The sequence below is a fragment of the Arachis hypogaea genome, chromosome 4, assembly GCF_003086295.3.
Source record: "Arachis hypogaea cultivar Tifrunner chromosome 4, arahy.Tifrunner.gnm2.J5K5, whole genome shotgun sequence".
NCBI classification, from domain to species: Eukaryota; Viridiplantae; Streptophyta; class Magnoliopsida; order Fabales; family Fabaceae; genus Arachis; species Arachis hypogaea.
In genome coordinates this window covers 72,388,783-72,407,048 of record NC_092039.1, presented here as the reverse complement: position 1 = coordinate 72,407,048, position 18,266 = coordinate 72,388,783, and the positions used below count along the sequence as shown (strand labels likewise).

Genomic DNA, 18,266 nt, shown 5'->3' with positions numbered 1-18,266 from the left:
GAGTTGCATGAAGGATGGATTCACTGAACCACCAATTCCACAGGCTCTTGATAAAGCAGATACTCTAACCATCACACAACACCCAACTCTTGAGATCAAAGAAGTGAAGGCAACCAACAAAAGCACCAAAAAATGGATTGTGACCAAGATACGAAGGACAACATTCATGAAGAAGAAAAGGTCAAACAAAAGCAATCCCACCCCTACCACAACAAAAAAAGCAACAAAAGCTAACAACAAAAGAAAGATTGTTGGGAGGCACTCAAAACAGGGGATTTCAACTTGTTCCTCTCTCCCCTTAAGGTCATTCCTCTTAACCAACTGGAAGAAGAGGAAGAAAGTTGAGCACAACATGTCAAGCTAATGACATTAAAAGAGCACTTGTTGGGAGGCAACCCAACCATAGGTAACATTTCCTTTCTTTGCTTTGTTTATTTTCAATAATTTGGCATATGATTGCATTCAAAGTTTGGTGTTGCCATGCAACAATTTTATTTTCAATCTTCATTGGGTACTTGCATCATTCGAAAATGAAAGTGTCACACTAAGTTTGGTGTTGCCACTTATTTTTCATGCTATGTATCATGCACACTACTTATTAATGCAATCACATTGTCTCAGTTTTTACTTCTTGTGCCTTTATTGTATCCTTAACTTTGCTTGCTTGAGCACATGCATTACTCACGTTTCAATGTTAAAGACACTTATGACCCATCATAAATCCCATCACCACTGTCTTAATTGTTGCTTGAGGACAAGCAATCATTCTAAGTTTAGTGTGAAAAGTGGAAGAATAGGAGGAAAATGACAACAACAATGAAGATAAACTACAAGGTGGTAAAGTTTTTTTCCTCTCATTTGTTTCTAGTACATCCAATTGCATGATTATCTCTGATTTTCTTTGTATGCATGTGTGTTATGAATAAGCATATCTTCAATTTTGAATTGAAACATATTGTTGTGACATTATGACTGCCATCTTGAACTTTTGTGAGTCAAAATAGTTAAGTAATCATGATCATAAACAAACTAGGTAATTAAAGAAGAACCTAGCATGAGCATATAAGTATTGGAAGGCTAGCATGACTATTGTTGCTCAATTGCATTTGAATTTATTTAATTGAAATTTTCATCTAGGACATTTTATGAAATTTTTGGAATCATGAAAACCTTGAAAAAGTAAATGCAATTAAGAAAAAGAAAAGGGAAAGAATGAGAAAGCTGAAGGCTCTGAGTACCAATGATAATTTATGAGTCAAGTACTTGTGGTGTTTATGCATCAAGCAAAAAGCTTGAAAACAAAGCACTTAGAGTCAATGTTGGGCTCAAGTGCAAAGCACTCCCTCAAACCTCAAGGCTCTGAGCATCAATGATTAGAGAGTAAAGAAAAGAAATAAATGAGATTAAAGAAGTCCTCTAATTAAACGCTTGTGGTGCTTATGTATCAAGTGGTAATACTTGAAAACAAAGTATTTAGAGTTGTGGCTTTTCAACTTATGGTGCAAAGCACCCAAGAAGTTGAACTAAGCAAAAAATGAGAAGCTTGTTTCAAGGAAGGAATATAGAGAAAAATATTTCATAAAGTGAACTAGATAGAAACATCAATCATTTGAATTTTATTTATGATTGTTGCATGAATAGAAAATATAGGTAACCATGAACATTAATTTGCTATTCTTCTCTCCTTGGATTGTTAAACTTTATTGCGTGATTCTTTATTTGCTTGAGAACAATCAAAGATTAAGTTCGGTGTATTGATGCATGAGCATCATGTTGTGTTTCCTATGTTTTTTTCATACAAGAAATTAATGTTTAATGCTTAAATTTGGAAGTGTTTTAGTGCTTAAGTAGTATATTGGTTTGATCTTTTGATTTAATGAATTTTGTAGGAAATAATATAAAAAGAAGCAATAAAGTCACTAATAGAAGAAGCACACTCCCAAGGTGGCAAAAGAGTTGGAAACAAACTCAAAGAGGAGCAAAGAGGATTTGCAACCCTGACCTCTTCACACTCCAACAAGAATAACTCGAGCTACAAAGCTCCAAATGAGGTGATTCTAGTGGCATTGGAAAGTAGGAATCTAGAGCTTTCCAAGCATATATGGCACTACATGGTGGACACTAAATCTGTGGGAGAAAACTTATTCCTAAAGTGCAAAGATGAACATAGTATCGACCTATAGTAAGGCCAGTTGACCTCTTCGTGTGTGTTTGGATTTCAGTTTGCAAACGAGAGTTTGCATAAAAGTGATTTTGTAAACTTGCTTTTGATGAAAAGTAAGTTTGTGTTAACGTGATTTATGTTTGGCAATTTTTATATCAAAATTGATTGTAGTAAAATAAATGTTGTTTGGGTTATACTATTTAAAATCACTTTTAGATGAAAAATTACTAAAAGAGACATCAATTAAAATAATTTTTTATATTATTCTATTATTTTTATTTTAAATATTTGAATATATCTTATTAATTTATTTTATAATAAAGTTAATATTTACTTATTAATTCATTGTTATTCATTATTCTATTAAAAAAATATAAATTTTAGATATATATATATATATATATAAAAGAGTATTTAATTAAATATGTTACCTTTTTATACTATACTCTCAATAATTTTATTTTTATAAGACTTTTTTGACCTTCAACATTCATAATTTTATTAATACTTATGAATATTTTTTATTTAGTTTGTCTTTTTTGATGGGATCAATAATCTATATTATAAAAAAAGTTACAATAAAATATAATATATGAAAATTATAATTATAAATTTTACATAGTCGAATAAAAAATAAAAAATTTCAGTCAAAACAAAAATAAAGTATAATAAAATATAAAACGAGAATTCATGTATAAAAATTCATAAGAACAATATATATAAAACCAACAATATATATCATATGAATAAAAAAAATATAATAAAAGAGAAAAAATAAAATTCATATGAACAATATATATCAACAATATATATCATATAAAACCAACAATATAAATACAGGGAATAAAAAAAAGAAAAATAAAATTTATATGAACAAGAAATAAAAAAAAAATATCATAAAAAAATTAATAACATACTTGAGAGATGAGAGATTATAATACTGAAAAATAATATAAAAAAGGTCAATGATAAAAATAAGTAAAAAATAAAAAAGAACAAAGTCAAATAAAAATAAAAAAAACACCTTACATATTAAACATAAAGAACAGTAAAGGATAAAAAAAATTCATATGAACTAAAAAATAATAAGAAATAAAAATATAAAAAAGAGTACTATACATTTTATAATGTTAAACAAGAAGAAAAGATTTTATAATTTATTTTAGTTCTGTGAGTACTATTTAATTTAATATATTTTGGACTATAAATTTTTATTATTTATAACTCTTTTATTACTTATAATTACTTTATAATAAAAACAAATAAAGTACAATAAAAATAAAAGACAAAAACAAAAAAAATTATACAAACATAGTATATAATAATTACAACTAACAATATATATCATATGAACAAAAAAATTATAATAAAAAGTAAATAAAATTTATATGAATATAATCAAATAAAAAAATAAAAAATTTTATACATAACATAAATATAGTACAATAAAGAATAGAAAAAATAATTTATATAAACAAAACATAATAAAAATTAATAAAAATAAAATTTATATCAACAATAGTTGTCATATAAATAAAAAATAAAAATATAACAATAGAAAATTAAAAAATAACATCAGAATACTAAAAAATAATATAAAAAATATTTATCATATAAATAAAAAATATAATAAAAAATATAAAAATTAAAATATGAAAGAAAGAACTAAAAAATATTAAAAAGAAAATTAAAATCTTTACCTTGGCAGTGATAGAAACAAATCTGAAAAAGAGTTTGATAAAAAAAAAATTTCTGTAACGAAGAACATAGAGAGAACTACTACTGTGTGAAATTATGTGGTTATAGACATCCTTTTTATAAAAGAAAGGAAGGGTACAATTGGTAGATATGAAATAGATTTGTTACTTAACTCTTGCAATGGTCATTAATTTTCCTAACGTGAACGCAGAAGCTTGAATTTTTAGCTTCTCATGAACGTACGCACAGGTGAAAGCAATTCTGGGTTAGGGGTTCCAAAAAATTGCCAAACATAACAATGTAGCGTTCAAGACGTTCAAACGAGCTTTTTTGTTCCTCAACGTGAACCCCAAACACACCCTTCATCTTCCAAGGAAGATAACTTGAGCTATAGAGCTTTAAATGATGCGCTCTTAAACACATTCAGAGCTTTCCAATGATATATAATAGTATGGGATGAACCTTAAGTTTGAGCTCCAGAAGCTGACGCTAACTTTTGCCTCCAAACAGCGCCAAGAGCGCTACGCTTTGCCAAGAGCGCTACGTTTTCTTCCAAGAGCGCCAGCGACACCTAACAGCATGACCATGTCTTCTTCAGAGGACCATAACTTGAGCAATAGATATCCAATTGATACGCTTCCAGTTGCATTGAAAATCTGACATTCAGAGCTTTCCAACGATATATAATAATCTATATTTGGCATGAAATTAGAGCACAAATGATAGGCTTTAAGGCCTAAAAACAATTAATAAAAGAACCCAGCACCCAAGAGCCCTATGTTCCCTACCAAGAGCGCTTGCAATAGGAAGTGGGAAAAATCAGCTGGCAACGCATACGCGTGGGTGACGCGTACGCGTCACAATTGCCAAAATGCTGAACGACGCGCTCGCATGGGGGACGCGTATGCTTGGATGCACGAGCGCTGCGATCTCCTCAAGAGTGCTATGTTCTCCGGGGAGCAGAATTCTGGTTCGATTAATTTCATTCCAAGCCCATTTAAACTGCAAGCAAGCACACTCATATCACTCAATCAAGGCCACAAGAATCATCTAGAATAGTTAATTTTCATTGGATTATAATTTGTTTTCAATTTCATTTTCAATTTGTAATTTAGGCTAGCTTATAAATAGGTTTGAGTTTCACAGAATTAGACACAGAGCTAGGGAGGGAGTCTTCGGACCCTCTCTCCACACTTCTCTTTTCTTCCATTTTCTTTCTCACTTGGTAAATATTTTTTGTTATGAATTACTAACTCTTTCCATCGAGAAAGAAAGCTCTGTTGCATTTTGATGGGTTGATTCATTTTCATTCTTCATCTTCAATTCTTCTTTTATTGTTACTTTAGAGAGAGTCTTTGTGCTTCACAGATCCAATTACTACCGAGAGGGGGATTGGATTTACTTGATTTACTTGATCAATACATTCTTAGTTGGTATGTGAGATGTAACCACTTTGAATTGAGATCTTGAGAGTTGTATGGCCTTTGAATCAGAAATTGAACTTCATCTCTTTTCATGACCAATTAGATCAAGAGATTGGCAATTGTTTATGTTAAGAGAAATCAAATCACCAAGAGATTGGGATTTGATTACTTATGATTTGCCAAGAGATCAATAATTGTATGATTGAAGAGGAGATGAGAATGGTTAATGCTGAGAGTGCAATATCTTTTGATCCTAATTCCTTCTTTTATTTTTACTTTTTAATTGTTTACTTTCTCGTACTTTTATTTCTTGCACTTTACTTTCCCATACCTTTCTTTCTTACTCTTTAATTTTTCAGAACTTTACTTTCTTGCACTTTACTTTTACGTCATTTACTTTTCTTGCACTTTATTGTTTTCCTTTAATTTCTTGTTTTTTACATTTCTAGTTTACTTATCACTCCAATATGAACATCTGACTAAAATAATCAACTAACTATTGATTGCTTAATCCTTTAATCCTCGTGGGATCGACCTCACTCTTAGTGAGTTTTATTACTTGATGCGACCCGGTATACTTGCCGGTAAATTACATGAAATTTAATTTTTACATATCAATCCCATTTGAGCATATCTCGTTTATAATGCAAACGATTTGACTATGAACTACAAATGAGAGATGCTCTATTATTTAATACGTGTGTATCCATGATACGTTCATAGATTTTTGTATCCTATTTTGTTTACAATGTTAACGAATTACACTATTAATAAGATAAGTATAGGATACAAAAACGCAAATTGTATCCAAAAACGTAAAAAATAATTCATCAGATCTGATCAGATTGGATATGGCCAAAATCTCGATCTCCACATTAAATTCATTGAATCAGAATTAGATCAAATATTTCACATTTTTCTGTGTAATTTCTCTGCTGTATGTTCTGAATCTTCAATTCTCTGTATTATTGACTTGAAAAGACACAAATTAAAATTTTTTTGGATTTTTAATGATGAGGAAAAATCAAAATGCAACTAAAATCAAATAAACAATTCATGCAAGACACCAAACTTAGAAGTTTGGATACTACTGACACTAACAAATTGAGAATGCATATGAGAAACAACAAAACACACAAAACAAGAGAATTTAAAGATCAGAGCAAGTAAATCATCAAGAACAACTTGAAGATCAATGAAGACATATGATAAATGCAAGAAAAACAGAAACATGCAATTGACACCAAACTTAAGATGAGACACTAGACTCAAACAAGAAATATTTTTAGTTTTTTTTTTATTTTGTAAATTTTTTGGATTTTTCAAAATTTATATAGAGAAGAAAATAAAGAGATTCAAAATTTTTAATAAGAATTCCAGGAATCATGCAATGTTAGTCTAAAGCTTTAGTCTAAAGGAATTAGACATGGCTAGCCAAGCTTCAACAGGACATTACATTCAAGAGCTAAATTGATGAAGATCAATCAGCTTTGGTGATGATAAGAACATCACCTTGAAACACTAGAATTCATTCTTAAAAATTCTGAAAAATACCCAATCTAAGCAACAAGATGAACCGTCAGTTGTCCAAACTCAAACAATGCCCGGCAACGGCGCCAAAAACTTGGTGCACGAAATTGTGATCATCAATGGCGCCATCAACATGGTACGCTCATTTGCAATCTCAACTCTTTATCACAACTTCGCACAACTAACCAGCAAGTGCACTGGGTCGTCCAAGTAATAAACCTTACGCGAGTAAGGGTCGATCCCACGGAGATTGTTGGTATGAAGCAAGCTATGGTCATCTTGTAAATCTCAGTCAGGCAGATTCAAATGGTTATGAATGATTTATGAATAAAACATAAAATAAAGATAGAGATACTTATGCAATTCATTGGTGAGAATTTCAGATAAGCATATGGAGATGCTTTGTCCCTTTCGTCTCTCTGCTTTCCTACTGTCTTCATCCAATCCTTCTTACTCCTTTCCATGGCAAGCTGTATGTTGGGCATCACCGTTGTCAATGGCTACAGTCCCGTCCTCTCAGTGAAAATGTTCAACGCGCTCTGTCACAGCACGTCTATTCAGCTGTCGGATCTCGATCATGTCGGAATAGAATCCAGTGATTCTTTTGCGTCTGTCACTAACGCCCCACAATCGCGAGTTTGAAGCTCGTCACAGTCATTCAATACTTGAATCCTACTCAGAATACCACAGACAAGGTTTAGACCTTCCGGATACTCTTGAATGCCGCCATCAATTCTAGCTTATACCACGAAGATTCCGATTAAGGAATCCAAGAGATAAACATTCAAGCCTTGTTTGCTTATAGAACGGAGGTGGTTGTCAGACACGCGTTCATAAGTGAGAATGATGATGAGTGTCACATAATCATCACATTCATCATGTTCTTGGGTGCAAATGAATATCTTAGAACAAGAATAAGCTGAATTGAATAGAAGAACAATAGTAATTGCATTAATACTCGAGGTACAGCAGAGCTCCACACCTTAATCTATGATGTGTAGAAACTCCACCGTTGAAAATACATAAGAACAAGGTCTAGGCATGGCCGAGAGGCTAGCCCCCATGATCTAAGATAGCATAAGACTACTCAAAGATAGATGATCTAAGAACTAGACGTCCAAAGATGAAAATACAATAGCAAAAAGGTCCTATTTATAGAGAACTAGTAGCTTAGGGTTTACAAAGTTGAGTAAATGACATAAAAATCCACTTTTGGGCCCACTTGGTGTGTGCTTGGGCTAAGCATTGAAGCATTTTCGTGTAGAGGCTCTTCTTGGAGTTAAACGCCAGCTTTTGTGCCAGTTTGGGCGTTTAACTCCCATTCTTGTGCCAGTTCCGGCGTTTTACGCCAGAATTCTTGAGCTGACATGGAACGCCTGTTTGGGCAATCAAATCTCGGACAAAGTATGAACTATTATGTATTGCTGGAAAGTCCAGGATGTTTACTTTCCAACGCATTTGAGAGAGCGCCAATTGGGCTTCTGTAGGTCCAGAAAATCCACTTCGAGTGTAGGGAGGTCAGAATCCAACAGCATCTGCAGTCCTTTTCAGCCTCTGAATCAGATTTTTGCTCAGGTCCCTCAATTTCAGCCAGAAAATACCTGAAATCACAGAAAAACACACAAACTCATAGTAAAGTCTAGAAAAGTGAATTTTAACTAAAAAATAATAAAAATATAATAAAAACTAACTAAAACATACTAAAAACAATGCCAAAAGCCGTATAAATTATCCGCTCATCAGAAAGCCAAGATAAATTCATTGAAAGACAAGAACAATCCTGGAAAGAACAAGAAATCTTCTTCAAGAAGATGGGTGTGCACTTAGAGCAAATAAGAAAACACTTAGGATTGCCAAACATTGAGGATGAAGATCAAATTGTGAGTGAGGAAGTGGAAGAAGAGGCCCATGTATCAAGTGAAATTTCAATAAAGAATGAGGTGGTGGAGGCATATGCGCCCATGATTTCATATCTACAAAGACTAATTGAGGTGACAAAGCAACATGCAAACTCACTCCCAAAGGAAGTAATGCAAGATCCTATAAAGAAAAGGGAGGAAGACAACCAAGGGAGTCCACATCCCCATGAAGCAGAGAGTTGCATGAAGGATGGATTCACTGAACCACCAATTCCACAGGCTCTTGATAAAGCAGATACTCTAACCATCACACAACACCCAACTCTTGAGATCAAAGAAGTGAAGGCAACCAACAAAAGCACCAAAAAATGGATTGTGACCAAGATACGAAGGACAACATTCATGAAGAAGAAAAGGTCAAACAAAAGCAATTCCACCCCTACCACAACAAAAAAAGCAACAAAAGCTAACAACAAAAGAAAGATTGTTGGGAGGCACTCAAAACAGGGGATTTCAACTTGTTCCTCTCTCCCCTTGAGGTCATTCCTCTTAACTAACTGGAAGAAGAGGAAGAAAGTTGAGCACAACATGTCAAGCTAATGACATTAAAAGAGCACTTGTTGGGAGGCAACCCAACCATAGGTAACATTTCCTTTCTTTGCTTTGTTTATTTTCAATAATTTGGCATATGATTGCATTCTAAGTTTGGTGTTGCCATGCAACAATTTGATTTTCAATCTTCATTGGGTACTTGAATCATTCTAAAATGAAAGTGTCACACTAAGTTTGGTGTTGCCACTTATTTTTCATGCTATGTATCATGCACACTACTTATTAATGCAATCACATTGTCTCGGTTTTTACTTCTTGTGCCTTTATTGTATCCTTAACTTTGCTTGCTTGAGCACATGCATTACTCACGTTTCAATGTTAAAGACACTTATGACCCATCATAAATCCCATCACCACTGTCTTAATTGTTGCTTGAGGACAAGCAATCATTCTAAGTTTGGTGTGGGAAGTGGAAGAATAGGAGGAAAATGACAACAACAATGAAGATAAACTACAAGGTGGTAAACTTTTTTTTCCTCTCATTTGTTTCCAGTACATCCAATTGTATGATTATCTCTGATTTTCTTTGTCTGCATGTGTGTTATGAATAAGCATATCTTGAATTTTGAATTGAAACATATTGTTGTGACATTATGACTGCCATCTTGAACTTTTGTGAGTCAAAATAATTAAGTAATCATGATCATAAACAAACTAGGTTATTAAAGAAGAACCTAGCATGAGCATATAAGTATTGGAAGGCTAGCATGACTATTGTTGCTCAATTGCATTTGAATTTATTTAATTGAAATTTTCATTTAGGACATTTTATAAAATTTTTGGAATCATGAAAACCTTGAAAAAGTAAATGCAATTAAGAAAAAGAAAAGGGAAAGAATGAGAAAGCTGAAGGCTCTGAGTACCAATGATAATTTATGAGTCAAGTACTTGTGGTGTTTATGTATCAAGCAAAAAGCTTGAAAACAAAGCACTTAAAGTCAATGTTAGGCTCAAGTGCAGAGCACTCCCTCAAAGCTTAAGGCTCTGAGCATCAATGATTAGAGAGTAAAGAAAAGAAATAAATGAGATTAAAGAAGTCCTCTAATTAAATGCTTGTGGTGCTTATGTATCAAGTGGTAATACTTGAAAACAAAGTATTTAGAGTCGTGGCTTTTCAACTTATGGTGCAAAGCACCCAAGAAGTTAAACTAAGCAAAAAATGAGAAGCTTGTTTCAAGGAAGGAATATAGAGAAAAAGATTTCATAAAGTGAACTAGATAGAAACATCAATCATTTGAATTTTATTTGTGATTGTTGCATGAATAGAAAATATAGGTAACCATGAACATTAATTTGCTATTCTTCTCTCCTTGGATTGTTAAACTTTATTGCATGATTCTTTATTTGCTTGAGAACAAGCAAAGATTAAGTTCGGTGTATTGATGCATGAGCATCATGTTGTGTTTTCTATGTTTTTTTCATACAAGAAATTAATGTTTAATGCTTAAATTTGGAAGTGTTTTAGTGCTTAAGTAGTATATTGGTTTGATCTTTTGATTTAATGAATTTTGTAGGAAATAATATAAAAATAAGCAATAAAGTCACTAATAGAAGAAGCACACTCCCAAGGTGGCAAAAGAGTTGGAAACAAACTCAAAGAGGAGCAAAGAGGATTTGCAACCCTGACCTCTTCACACTCCAACAAGAATAACTCGAGCTACAAAGCTCCAAATGAGGTGATTCTAGTGGCATTGGAAAGTAGGAATCTAGAGCTTTCCAAGCATATATGGTACTACATGGTGGACACTAAATCTGTGGGAGAAAACTTATTCCAAAAGTGCAAAGATGAACATAGTATCGACCTGTAGTAAGGCCAGTTGACCTCTTCATCTTCCAAGGAAGATAACTTGAGCAATAGATATCCAATTGATACGCTTCCAGTTGCATCGAAAAGCTGACATTCAGAGCTTTCCAACGATATATAATAATCTATATTTGGCATGAAATTAGAGCACAAATGATAGGCTTTAAGGCCTAAAAACAATTAATAAAAGAACCCAGCACCCAAGAGCGGTATGTTCCCTACCAAGAGCGCTTGCGATAGGAAGTGGGAAAAATCAGCTGGCAATGCATACGCGTGGGTGACGCGTACGCGTCACAAGTGCCAAAATGTTGAACGACGCGCACGCATGGGGGACGCGTGTGCTTGGATGCACGAGCGCTGCGATCTCCTCAAGAGTGCTATGTTCTCCGGGGAGCAGAATTCTGGTTCGATTAATTTCGTTCCAAGCCCATTTAAACTGCAAGCAAGCACACTCATATCACTCAATCAAGGCCACAAGAATCATCTAGAATAGTTAATTTTCATTGGATTATAATTTGTTTTCAATTTCATTTTCAATTTGTAATTTAGGCTAGCTTATAAATAGGTTTGAGTTTCACAGAATTAGACACAGAGCTAGGGAGGGAGTTTTCGGACCCTCTCTCCACACTTCTGTTTTCTTCCATTTTCTTTCTCACTTGGTAAATATTTTTTGTTATGAATTACTAACTCTTTCCATCGGGAAAGAAAGCTCTGTTGCATTTTGATGGGTTGATTCATTTTCATTCTTCATCTTCAATTCTTCTTTTATTGTTACTTTAGAGAGAGTCTTTGTACTTTACAGATCCAATTACTACCGAGAGGGGGATTGGATTTACTTGATTTACTTGATCAATACATTCTTAGTTGGTATGTGAGATGTAACCACTTTGAATTGAGATCTTGAGAGTTGTGTGGCCCTTGAATCAGAAATTGAACTTCATCTCTTTTCATGACCAATTAGATCAAGAGATTGGCAATTGTTTATGTTAAGAGAAATCAAATCACCAGGAGATTGAGATTTGATTACTTATGATTTGCCAAGAAATCAATAATTGTATGATTGAAGAGGAGATGAGAATGGTTAATGCTGAGAGTGAAATATCTTTTGATCCTAATTCCTTCTTTTATTTTTTCTTTTTAATTGTTTACTTTCTCGTACTTTTATTTCTTGCACTTTACTTTCCCGACCTTTCTTTCTTACTCTTTAATTTTTCAGAACTTTACTTTCTTGCACTTTACTTTTACGTCATTTACTTTTCTTACACTTTATTGTTTTCCTTTAATTTCTTGTTTTTTACATTTCTAGTTTACTTATCACTCCAATATGAACCATCTGACTAAAATAATCAACTAACTATTGATTACTTAATCCTTTAATCCTCGTGGGATCGACCTCACTCTTAGTGAGTTTTATTACTTGATGCGACCCGGTATACTTGCCAGTAAATTACGTGAAATTTAATTTTTACGTATCAGTCCCATTTGAGCATATCTCGTTTATAATGCAAACGATTTGACTATGAACTGCAAATGAGAGATGCTCTATTATTTAATACGTGTGTATCCATGATACGTTCATAGATTTTTGTATCCTATTTTGTTTACAATGTTAACGAATTACACTATTAATAAGATAAGTATAGGATACAAAAACGCAAATTGTATCAAAAAACGTAAAAAATAATTCATCAGATCTGATCGGATTGGATATGGCCAAAATCTCGATCTCCATATTAAATTCATTGAATCAGAATTAGATCAAATATTTCACATTTTTTTCGGATCGAATATCGAATATATCCACAAAATAGAAAAATAAATTAAAAAACTCATTTCTATTAAAAAAAGTCAATGAAAATCTGTTTTTTCTCTAATAAAATCTCTTTTTTTATTTTTTAAATATATTTACTCATAAAATATTATTAAATTATTTTTTAAATAACAAAAATTAAAATATAAAATATATATGAATAATAATTCTTAATTGAAATAAAATTTAAAAACAAAATATTATTTATTTATTTATTATTTAATGTAGATTGATATTTGTAAATCTAATCTAATTAAAATATAGATAAGATTCAATTTGTTTCAATCATCTTAAAAATCAAATTATATTTATTAATTATTGGTCAAAATATTAAAAAAGAACAAAAAAAGTTCAAATTTTAATTTATTTAATATTTATTAATTATTATAATAATTAATAAATATTAAAAGAGATAAATTTTAACTATTTTTTTGAATTTATTTTAATTGTCAAATATTTTCTTTTAGATAAATAATGCGGATCTGCAAATAAATATTGCTGGAGTCCTTTTTATGTTTTAATATTCCTAATATTGTAGAAGAGGCTGAAAGCTCAACCACAGACCCGGAAAAAAACGTCAGAACTCACAAGTCACAACAAACCTGAGTAATCATAGCCCCTCATCCCACTTCTTTCCGTTCGGTGTTAGTCATCCTCGAAACAAGTCCCAATCACACTGAACCTTGAGACAAAATGGTGGTGGTGATAGAGCAGCAAGAGATCAAGGATCGAAACGCCAATCCCTCCAGGGTGGTTGCCGGTAACGAGGCTTTCGATGGTTTTGAAACGGCCAGCGACACCGACCTTGGCAGTGACAACGGAGGGGATGACGTCGGATCTAGCAGCCATGATCAACCGCTCGAGCAACCGCAGCAGCAACATCAACAGCAGCAGCTGAAGATAGAACATTTGGAGGCGGAGCCGGAGCAGAGTGTTTCTCCAAGTAATAGTTGCCCTGGGGATCTCTTGATCAATGAGGAGTTGGAGAAGGTTCCGTTTCGAAATTTTAGGGTTTTGATAATTTTAGTTTCATTTTCCAGTGTTTTTAATTGTTTAAGATGGTTTATAATAAAAAAATTTCTTTTATTTTAATGGAGTGGTTGGATGCTATTAGGTTGCATAATAATACCAGGAGTTTGAGCAGTAGTGTCTTATAAACTGCACTGGAAATTGAACATGTGAAGTCTCAAGATTATGGTCAATTGTTAAGCAGACTAATTGTGTTCAGACTATGATTATAAAGTTGTTGAATCAAAATATTTTTTTTTTTAACTACATGATCTGTTAAAACATGCATATTCATTTTAAGGTTAAGAATACACAAAATAGTGCTGATACCACATGCTGCAGAAAGCAATGGTTCAAGCAAATGAAGCAAAGGCAGAAGGGAACAAGCTTTTTGTGGATGGGAAGTATGAGGAAGCATTATCCCAGTATGAACTTGCTTTACAAGTTGCATCTGACATGTCTTCATTGGTTGAAATACGCTCAATATGCCATGCAAACCGTGCTGTGTGCTTTCAGAAACTGGTATGGTGTTCTTTCTTGCTGTTAACGAGAGTAGCATTTGGCAGCACCTTCCACTATCAATTATTATGTTCTGTTCAAGTAAATCAGATGGACTATTTATCTCTATCTTTATTTTTTATTTTTTATTTTTTAAGAAAGCTTGATAACTTATGTCTAGTGGTCTATGTGATTTGCCTACTAATTTGGAAGTGTATGATTAGGTATTTTTCTTAAGGTTATTATTTGGGCAGTTAAATTGTCATTACTTTTGAATTTAAAAGTTCTATCATACAGAAAGAGGGAATGTGTAATTCTGGAAAATAATAAAAAAAAAAACTCTATCTGCCTGCAATAAGGTAGCATTCCTTCAACTGCATAAAAAGGCGCAAGACAGAAAGGAGAAGCTTAAGCTTAATGCTCTATTGTTACAGGGGTAAATTGGCAAATTTAATGATGTGGAGATTATAACCCAACCATAATTTCTTTGACATGTTCTAAATATAAATAAGGATTGTGTAAAGGTAATAGTGAAAACAGAAAAGAAAAATTGGATACACTTTATTGTTTCAACTATTTCTTTAACAAAATTGTTTTGACTATTTATTTAATAAAATTGTGCACTAAACCAAACAAACCCTATAGTATTTTAACTATTTATGGATGTGCATTGGTCTGGTTCCTGATAAGACTTGCAAATTTGAGGCTATTTACTAATTAAATATAATCTAGTTTAGCATATACATATTTATTACTTCCATAATGTAATTAGTTTGAACAAAACATGAACCCAACTTGCTTAATTAAGAGGCCTGCTTAAAGTAAAAATATAATATGGGAGCTCACAAACTAGATACCTCATGCATCCATCCAAGGGGCCATTTTTTGGCAAACTAGACCCTTTTAAGTGTGGTTCTACTCTTTCGTACCTCTTTTTTTATTTTCAAATCATATCTTTTGAAGTCATTTTAATCATAGATAAAGCTGGTATGGAATCTTGCATCATATTTGCCCTTTTATATTTGAAATTGATTGAGTCAAGAATCTAATTTCCTTTAACTTATGCCAAACATATCCCAGGGAAAATATGACAACACAGTTAAAGAATGCACAAAAGCACTAGATCTGAATCCAGTGTACATTAAAGCTTTAGTAAGAAGAGGAGAAGCTCATGAAAAGCTTGAACATTTTGAAGAAGCCATTGCTGGTAAGTTCAGATCTTATATTAGGGGATATTATACTTTAAGCAGGAATTGAACTTTATTCTCTTTTGCACAGTAAGGGGGTAAGTGTAGTTTCTCAAACTGGAAAGGTGCCACTGTTATGTGGTATTTGCCAACCTAGGGAAAGCCCCGATGAGTATCATTATGCATTCCTTATTGTTGGATCTTAATGAAGAAGTACAACCAGTATGAGTATCATTATGCATTCCTTATTGTTGGATCTTAATGAAGAAGTACATGTTTTGCATACTGATGCCATTCAGATTTTTTTTCCCTTTTCGCATCATTGAGTTCATTCATACCATAATTTTTTCACTTCACTAATTTTAGTTATTATTTTCAAATATCGACAGATATGAAAAAGATCTTAGAAATTGATCCCTCAAATGATCAAGCTAGGAAGGCCATCAGGCGACTTGAGTCGCTTGCTGCAGAAAAGCGGGAAATGATGAAGGAAGAGATGATTGGCAAGTTTCTGTTATCATCTTTATCTTGGATTTCAATTATAGTTGCTACTGTATTATACTATTATGTACTTTTGCGCAGAATAGTGCATGGGAATGCTTTCCTTACCTTGGTCCTTCATGCATACATTTATAATTTGTTACCCAAATATGATGCTCTTTTCTTTATTTCTTCTTGCTGCTGCAAAACTACCTTGGTTTCTGTGTATTTATTATCTAGCTTTTTCGTCCATCCTTAAGATTTATTTACACTCTTGTGGTTGAAATTGGCCAAGTCCATATGTTTGTTTAGTCAGATGAAACCCTTCTTGGAAGAAATTATTTTATCAAAGGAATTTATGGACGCCTTATTATGATATTTCTAAGCATGGGATACCTAGGTGATAGAAAGATATACTATTATTTTTGAGTGATATATGCAACTTTGCATTTTCAGAGATTGCATTTTATCTTGTAGATATAGATTTTGTTTCTTGAGAGTTTAGACTAGTATGCTCTGTGTTATTTGTGATGGGCATAGAGTTGGAATTTGTTAATTGGGATTTGGGAATCTTGTAGATGGAGGAGAAACTTTAGGATTGTCTAGTTATATAAATTATCTTTTATCTTGAATCGCAGTCTTTGGTGCTTGATTTATTTAATGCTCAAACAAAACCTTTTTGGATTCCAGGCAGAGCTGGCTGCACTTGCATGTTAAGCCTATTATCTGCTTCTTTACCTCTTGGTAGAGGCTGCAGAGTCTCATCCTCAGTTGCGAATATTTTCTATGTACTTACATTCAATAATCCTGTACGATTTGCTATTTTCATTTTACTTGCACTGAAAAACTGTTTCTTCATGCAGCAAAACTAAAAGAAATGGGAAATTCTTTCCTGGGCCGTTTTGGGATGAGTGTCGATAACTTCAAAGCAGTTAAAGATCCAAACACTGGTTCTTATTCTATCTCATTCCAGCATTAAGTGTGGCAGATCAAAGTCATAGTAGCATTAAGTAAGAAAGATGCAGTCCATAATGATGCAGGTTTGATGCTTCATTCTGCATGCAAGACATTAGGAAAAGTTGAATGTTCTTAAAGGAGTTTAGATCATCTAAAGTGAAAGTTTGTAAACTGGAAAAAAAATGAGAGGTTAATCATTTTTGGATCATTTGAACTCATTTTCAAGGAGAGTTATTGATGGAAGGGTGATTATGACTAACTTCTTACTCTCACACTCTGTAAGAGTATTTGATGATTGATTTTGATTCATTCTTAAAGGACATTGATAATGAATAAATATGTGATAATCAATTGTGATTTTTAATTTGTATTCATATTTCAAAACACATGAAGATTGTGACCATTTGGAAAATTGAACACATCATGTGATTCCTGTTACATCGCCCCCTTTTCACTCATCTAATAAATTTTCATCTCCTACTTTTATTTCAGTGGTGCTAAGCATTTAAGCAATGTCCGCATTGGTCAAGTACTTCATGTCCTAGCTAGAAGATGATGGAACTAATTCATTGGGACATTTTTTTTTCTTAGGCACCTTGGAATTCTGGGTTATTTAAGTAGTGAGGAAGTTGAACATTGCTAAATCATGAGTAAGTGCAAACATTTGTTCATGATGGCAATATCTAAGTGTTTTGGGTTTGTTCGCTGCTGCTCCGTCACAGGTTCGTTCATTGTGTTGTGTTAGTCATTACTGTTAGATGTGATTACTGATTAACAAGTGGTTGTTTACTTGTTTTACAACAGCCCTTGATTAATGCAGATAATATAAATTGAGTCTTTGAATTATACGTATATAGTTTATGCTGATGTCATATCATTTGATAATACCTGAGTTGCTGTCATATTGACTAAATGAAAAATGAAAAATTTCAGTGAAGAAAACAGGAGAGAAAAAGAAAATATTTGAGTGGGTCTCTCCTTATTGTTCTCGATATCCCAAAATAAATAAAAAAGAAAAATAAAATCAAATAAAATTAAGGTGTGAATGTTAATCTGAAATATGATTCATTATTCGGAAAAATGGAATTATTTTTTTCCAAGACAGTCAATTCCCCCTAAAAAAGCCTATTCCTCAAAACCCTCACAGGCCACAACCTTGAGAACCCTCATTCTATACAAGGGAGCCTACAAATGGAGAGATAAATCAATTTCTTGATATTTCTCTGCACAATAGG

General features: G+C 32.7%; 1 protein-coding gene across 4 annotated transcripts; it reads left to right on the top strand.

The window, feature by feature from the left end:
• Positions 1-13,390: 13,390 nt before the first annotated feature.
• LOC112796826 (uncharacterized) lies at positions 13,391-17,916 on the top strand. Of its 4 annotated transcripts, none has more exons than XR_003199407.3 (6): positions 13,391-13,891; positions 14,252-14,431; positions 15,488-15,614; positions 15,984-16,097; positions 16,938-17,114; positions 17,524-17,916. XR_003199407.3 is itself a non-coding variant. In XM_025839467.3 (6 exons), exons 1-6 carry the CDS (start codon positions 13,595-13,597, stop codon positions 17,530-17,532), a joined length of 795 nt encoding a protein of 264 aa, XP_025695252.1. In that variant the 5' UTR covers positions 13,392-13,594; the 3' UTR covers positions 17,533-17,916. The 4 variants fall into 4 exon arrangements, 3 of the variants coding, with proteins under 3 accessions (XP_025695252.1, XP_072091744.1, XP_025695251.1); XM_025839467.3 differs by having other exon boundaries at positions 13,392-13,891; positions 16,938-17,005; XM_072235643.1 differs by having other exon boundaries at positions 13,392-13,891; positions 16,938-17,024.
• Positions 17,917-18,266: the final 350 nt, after the last annotated feature.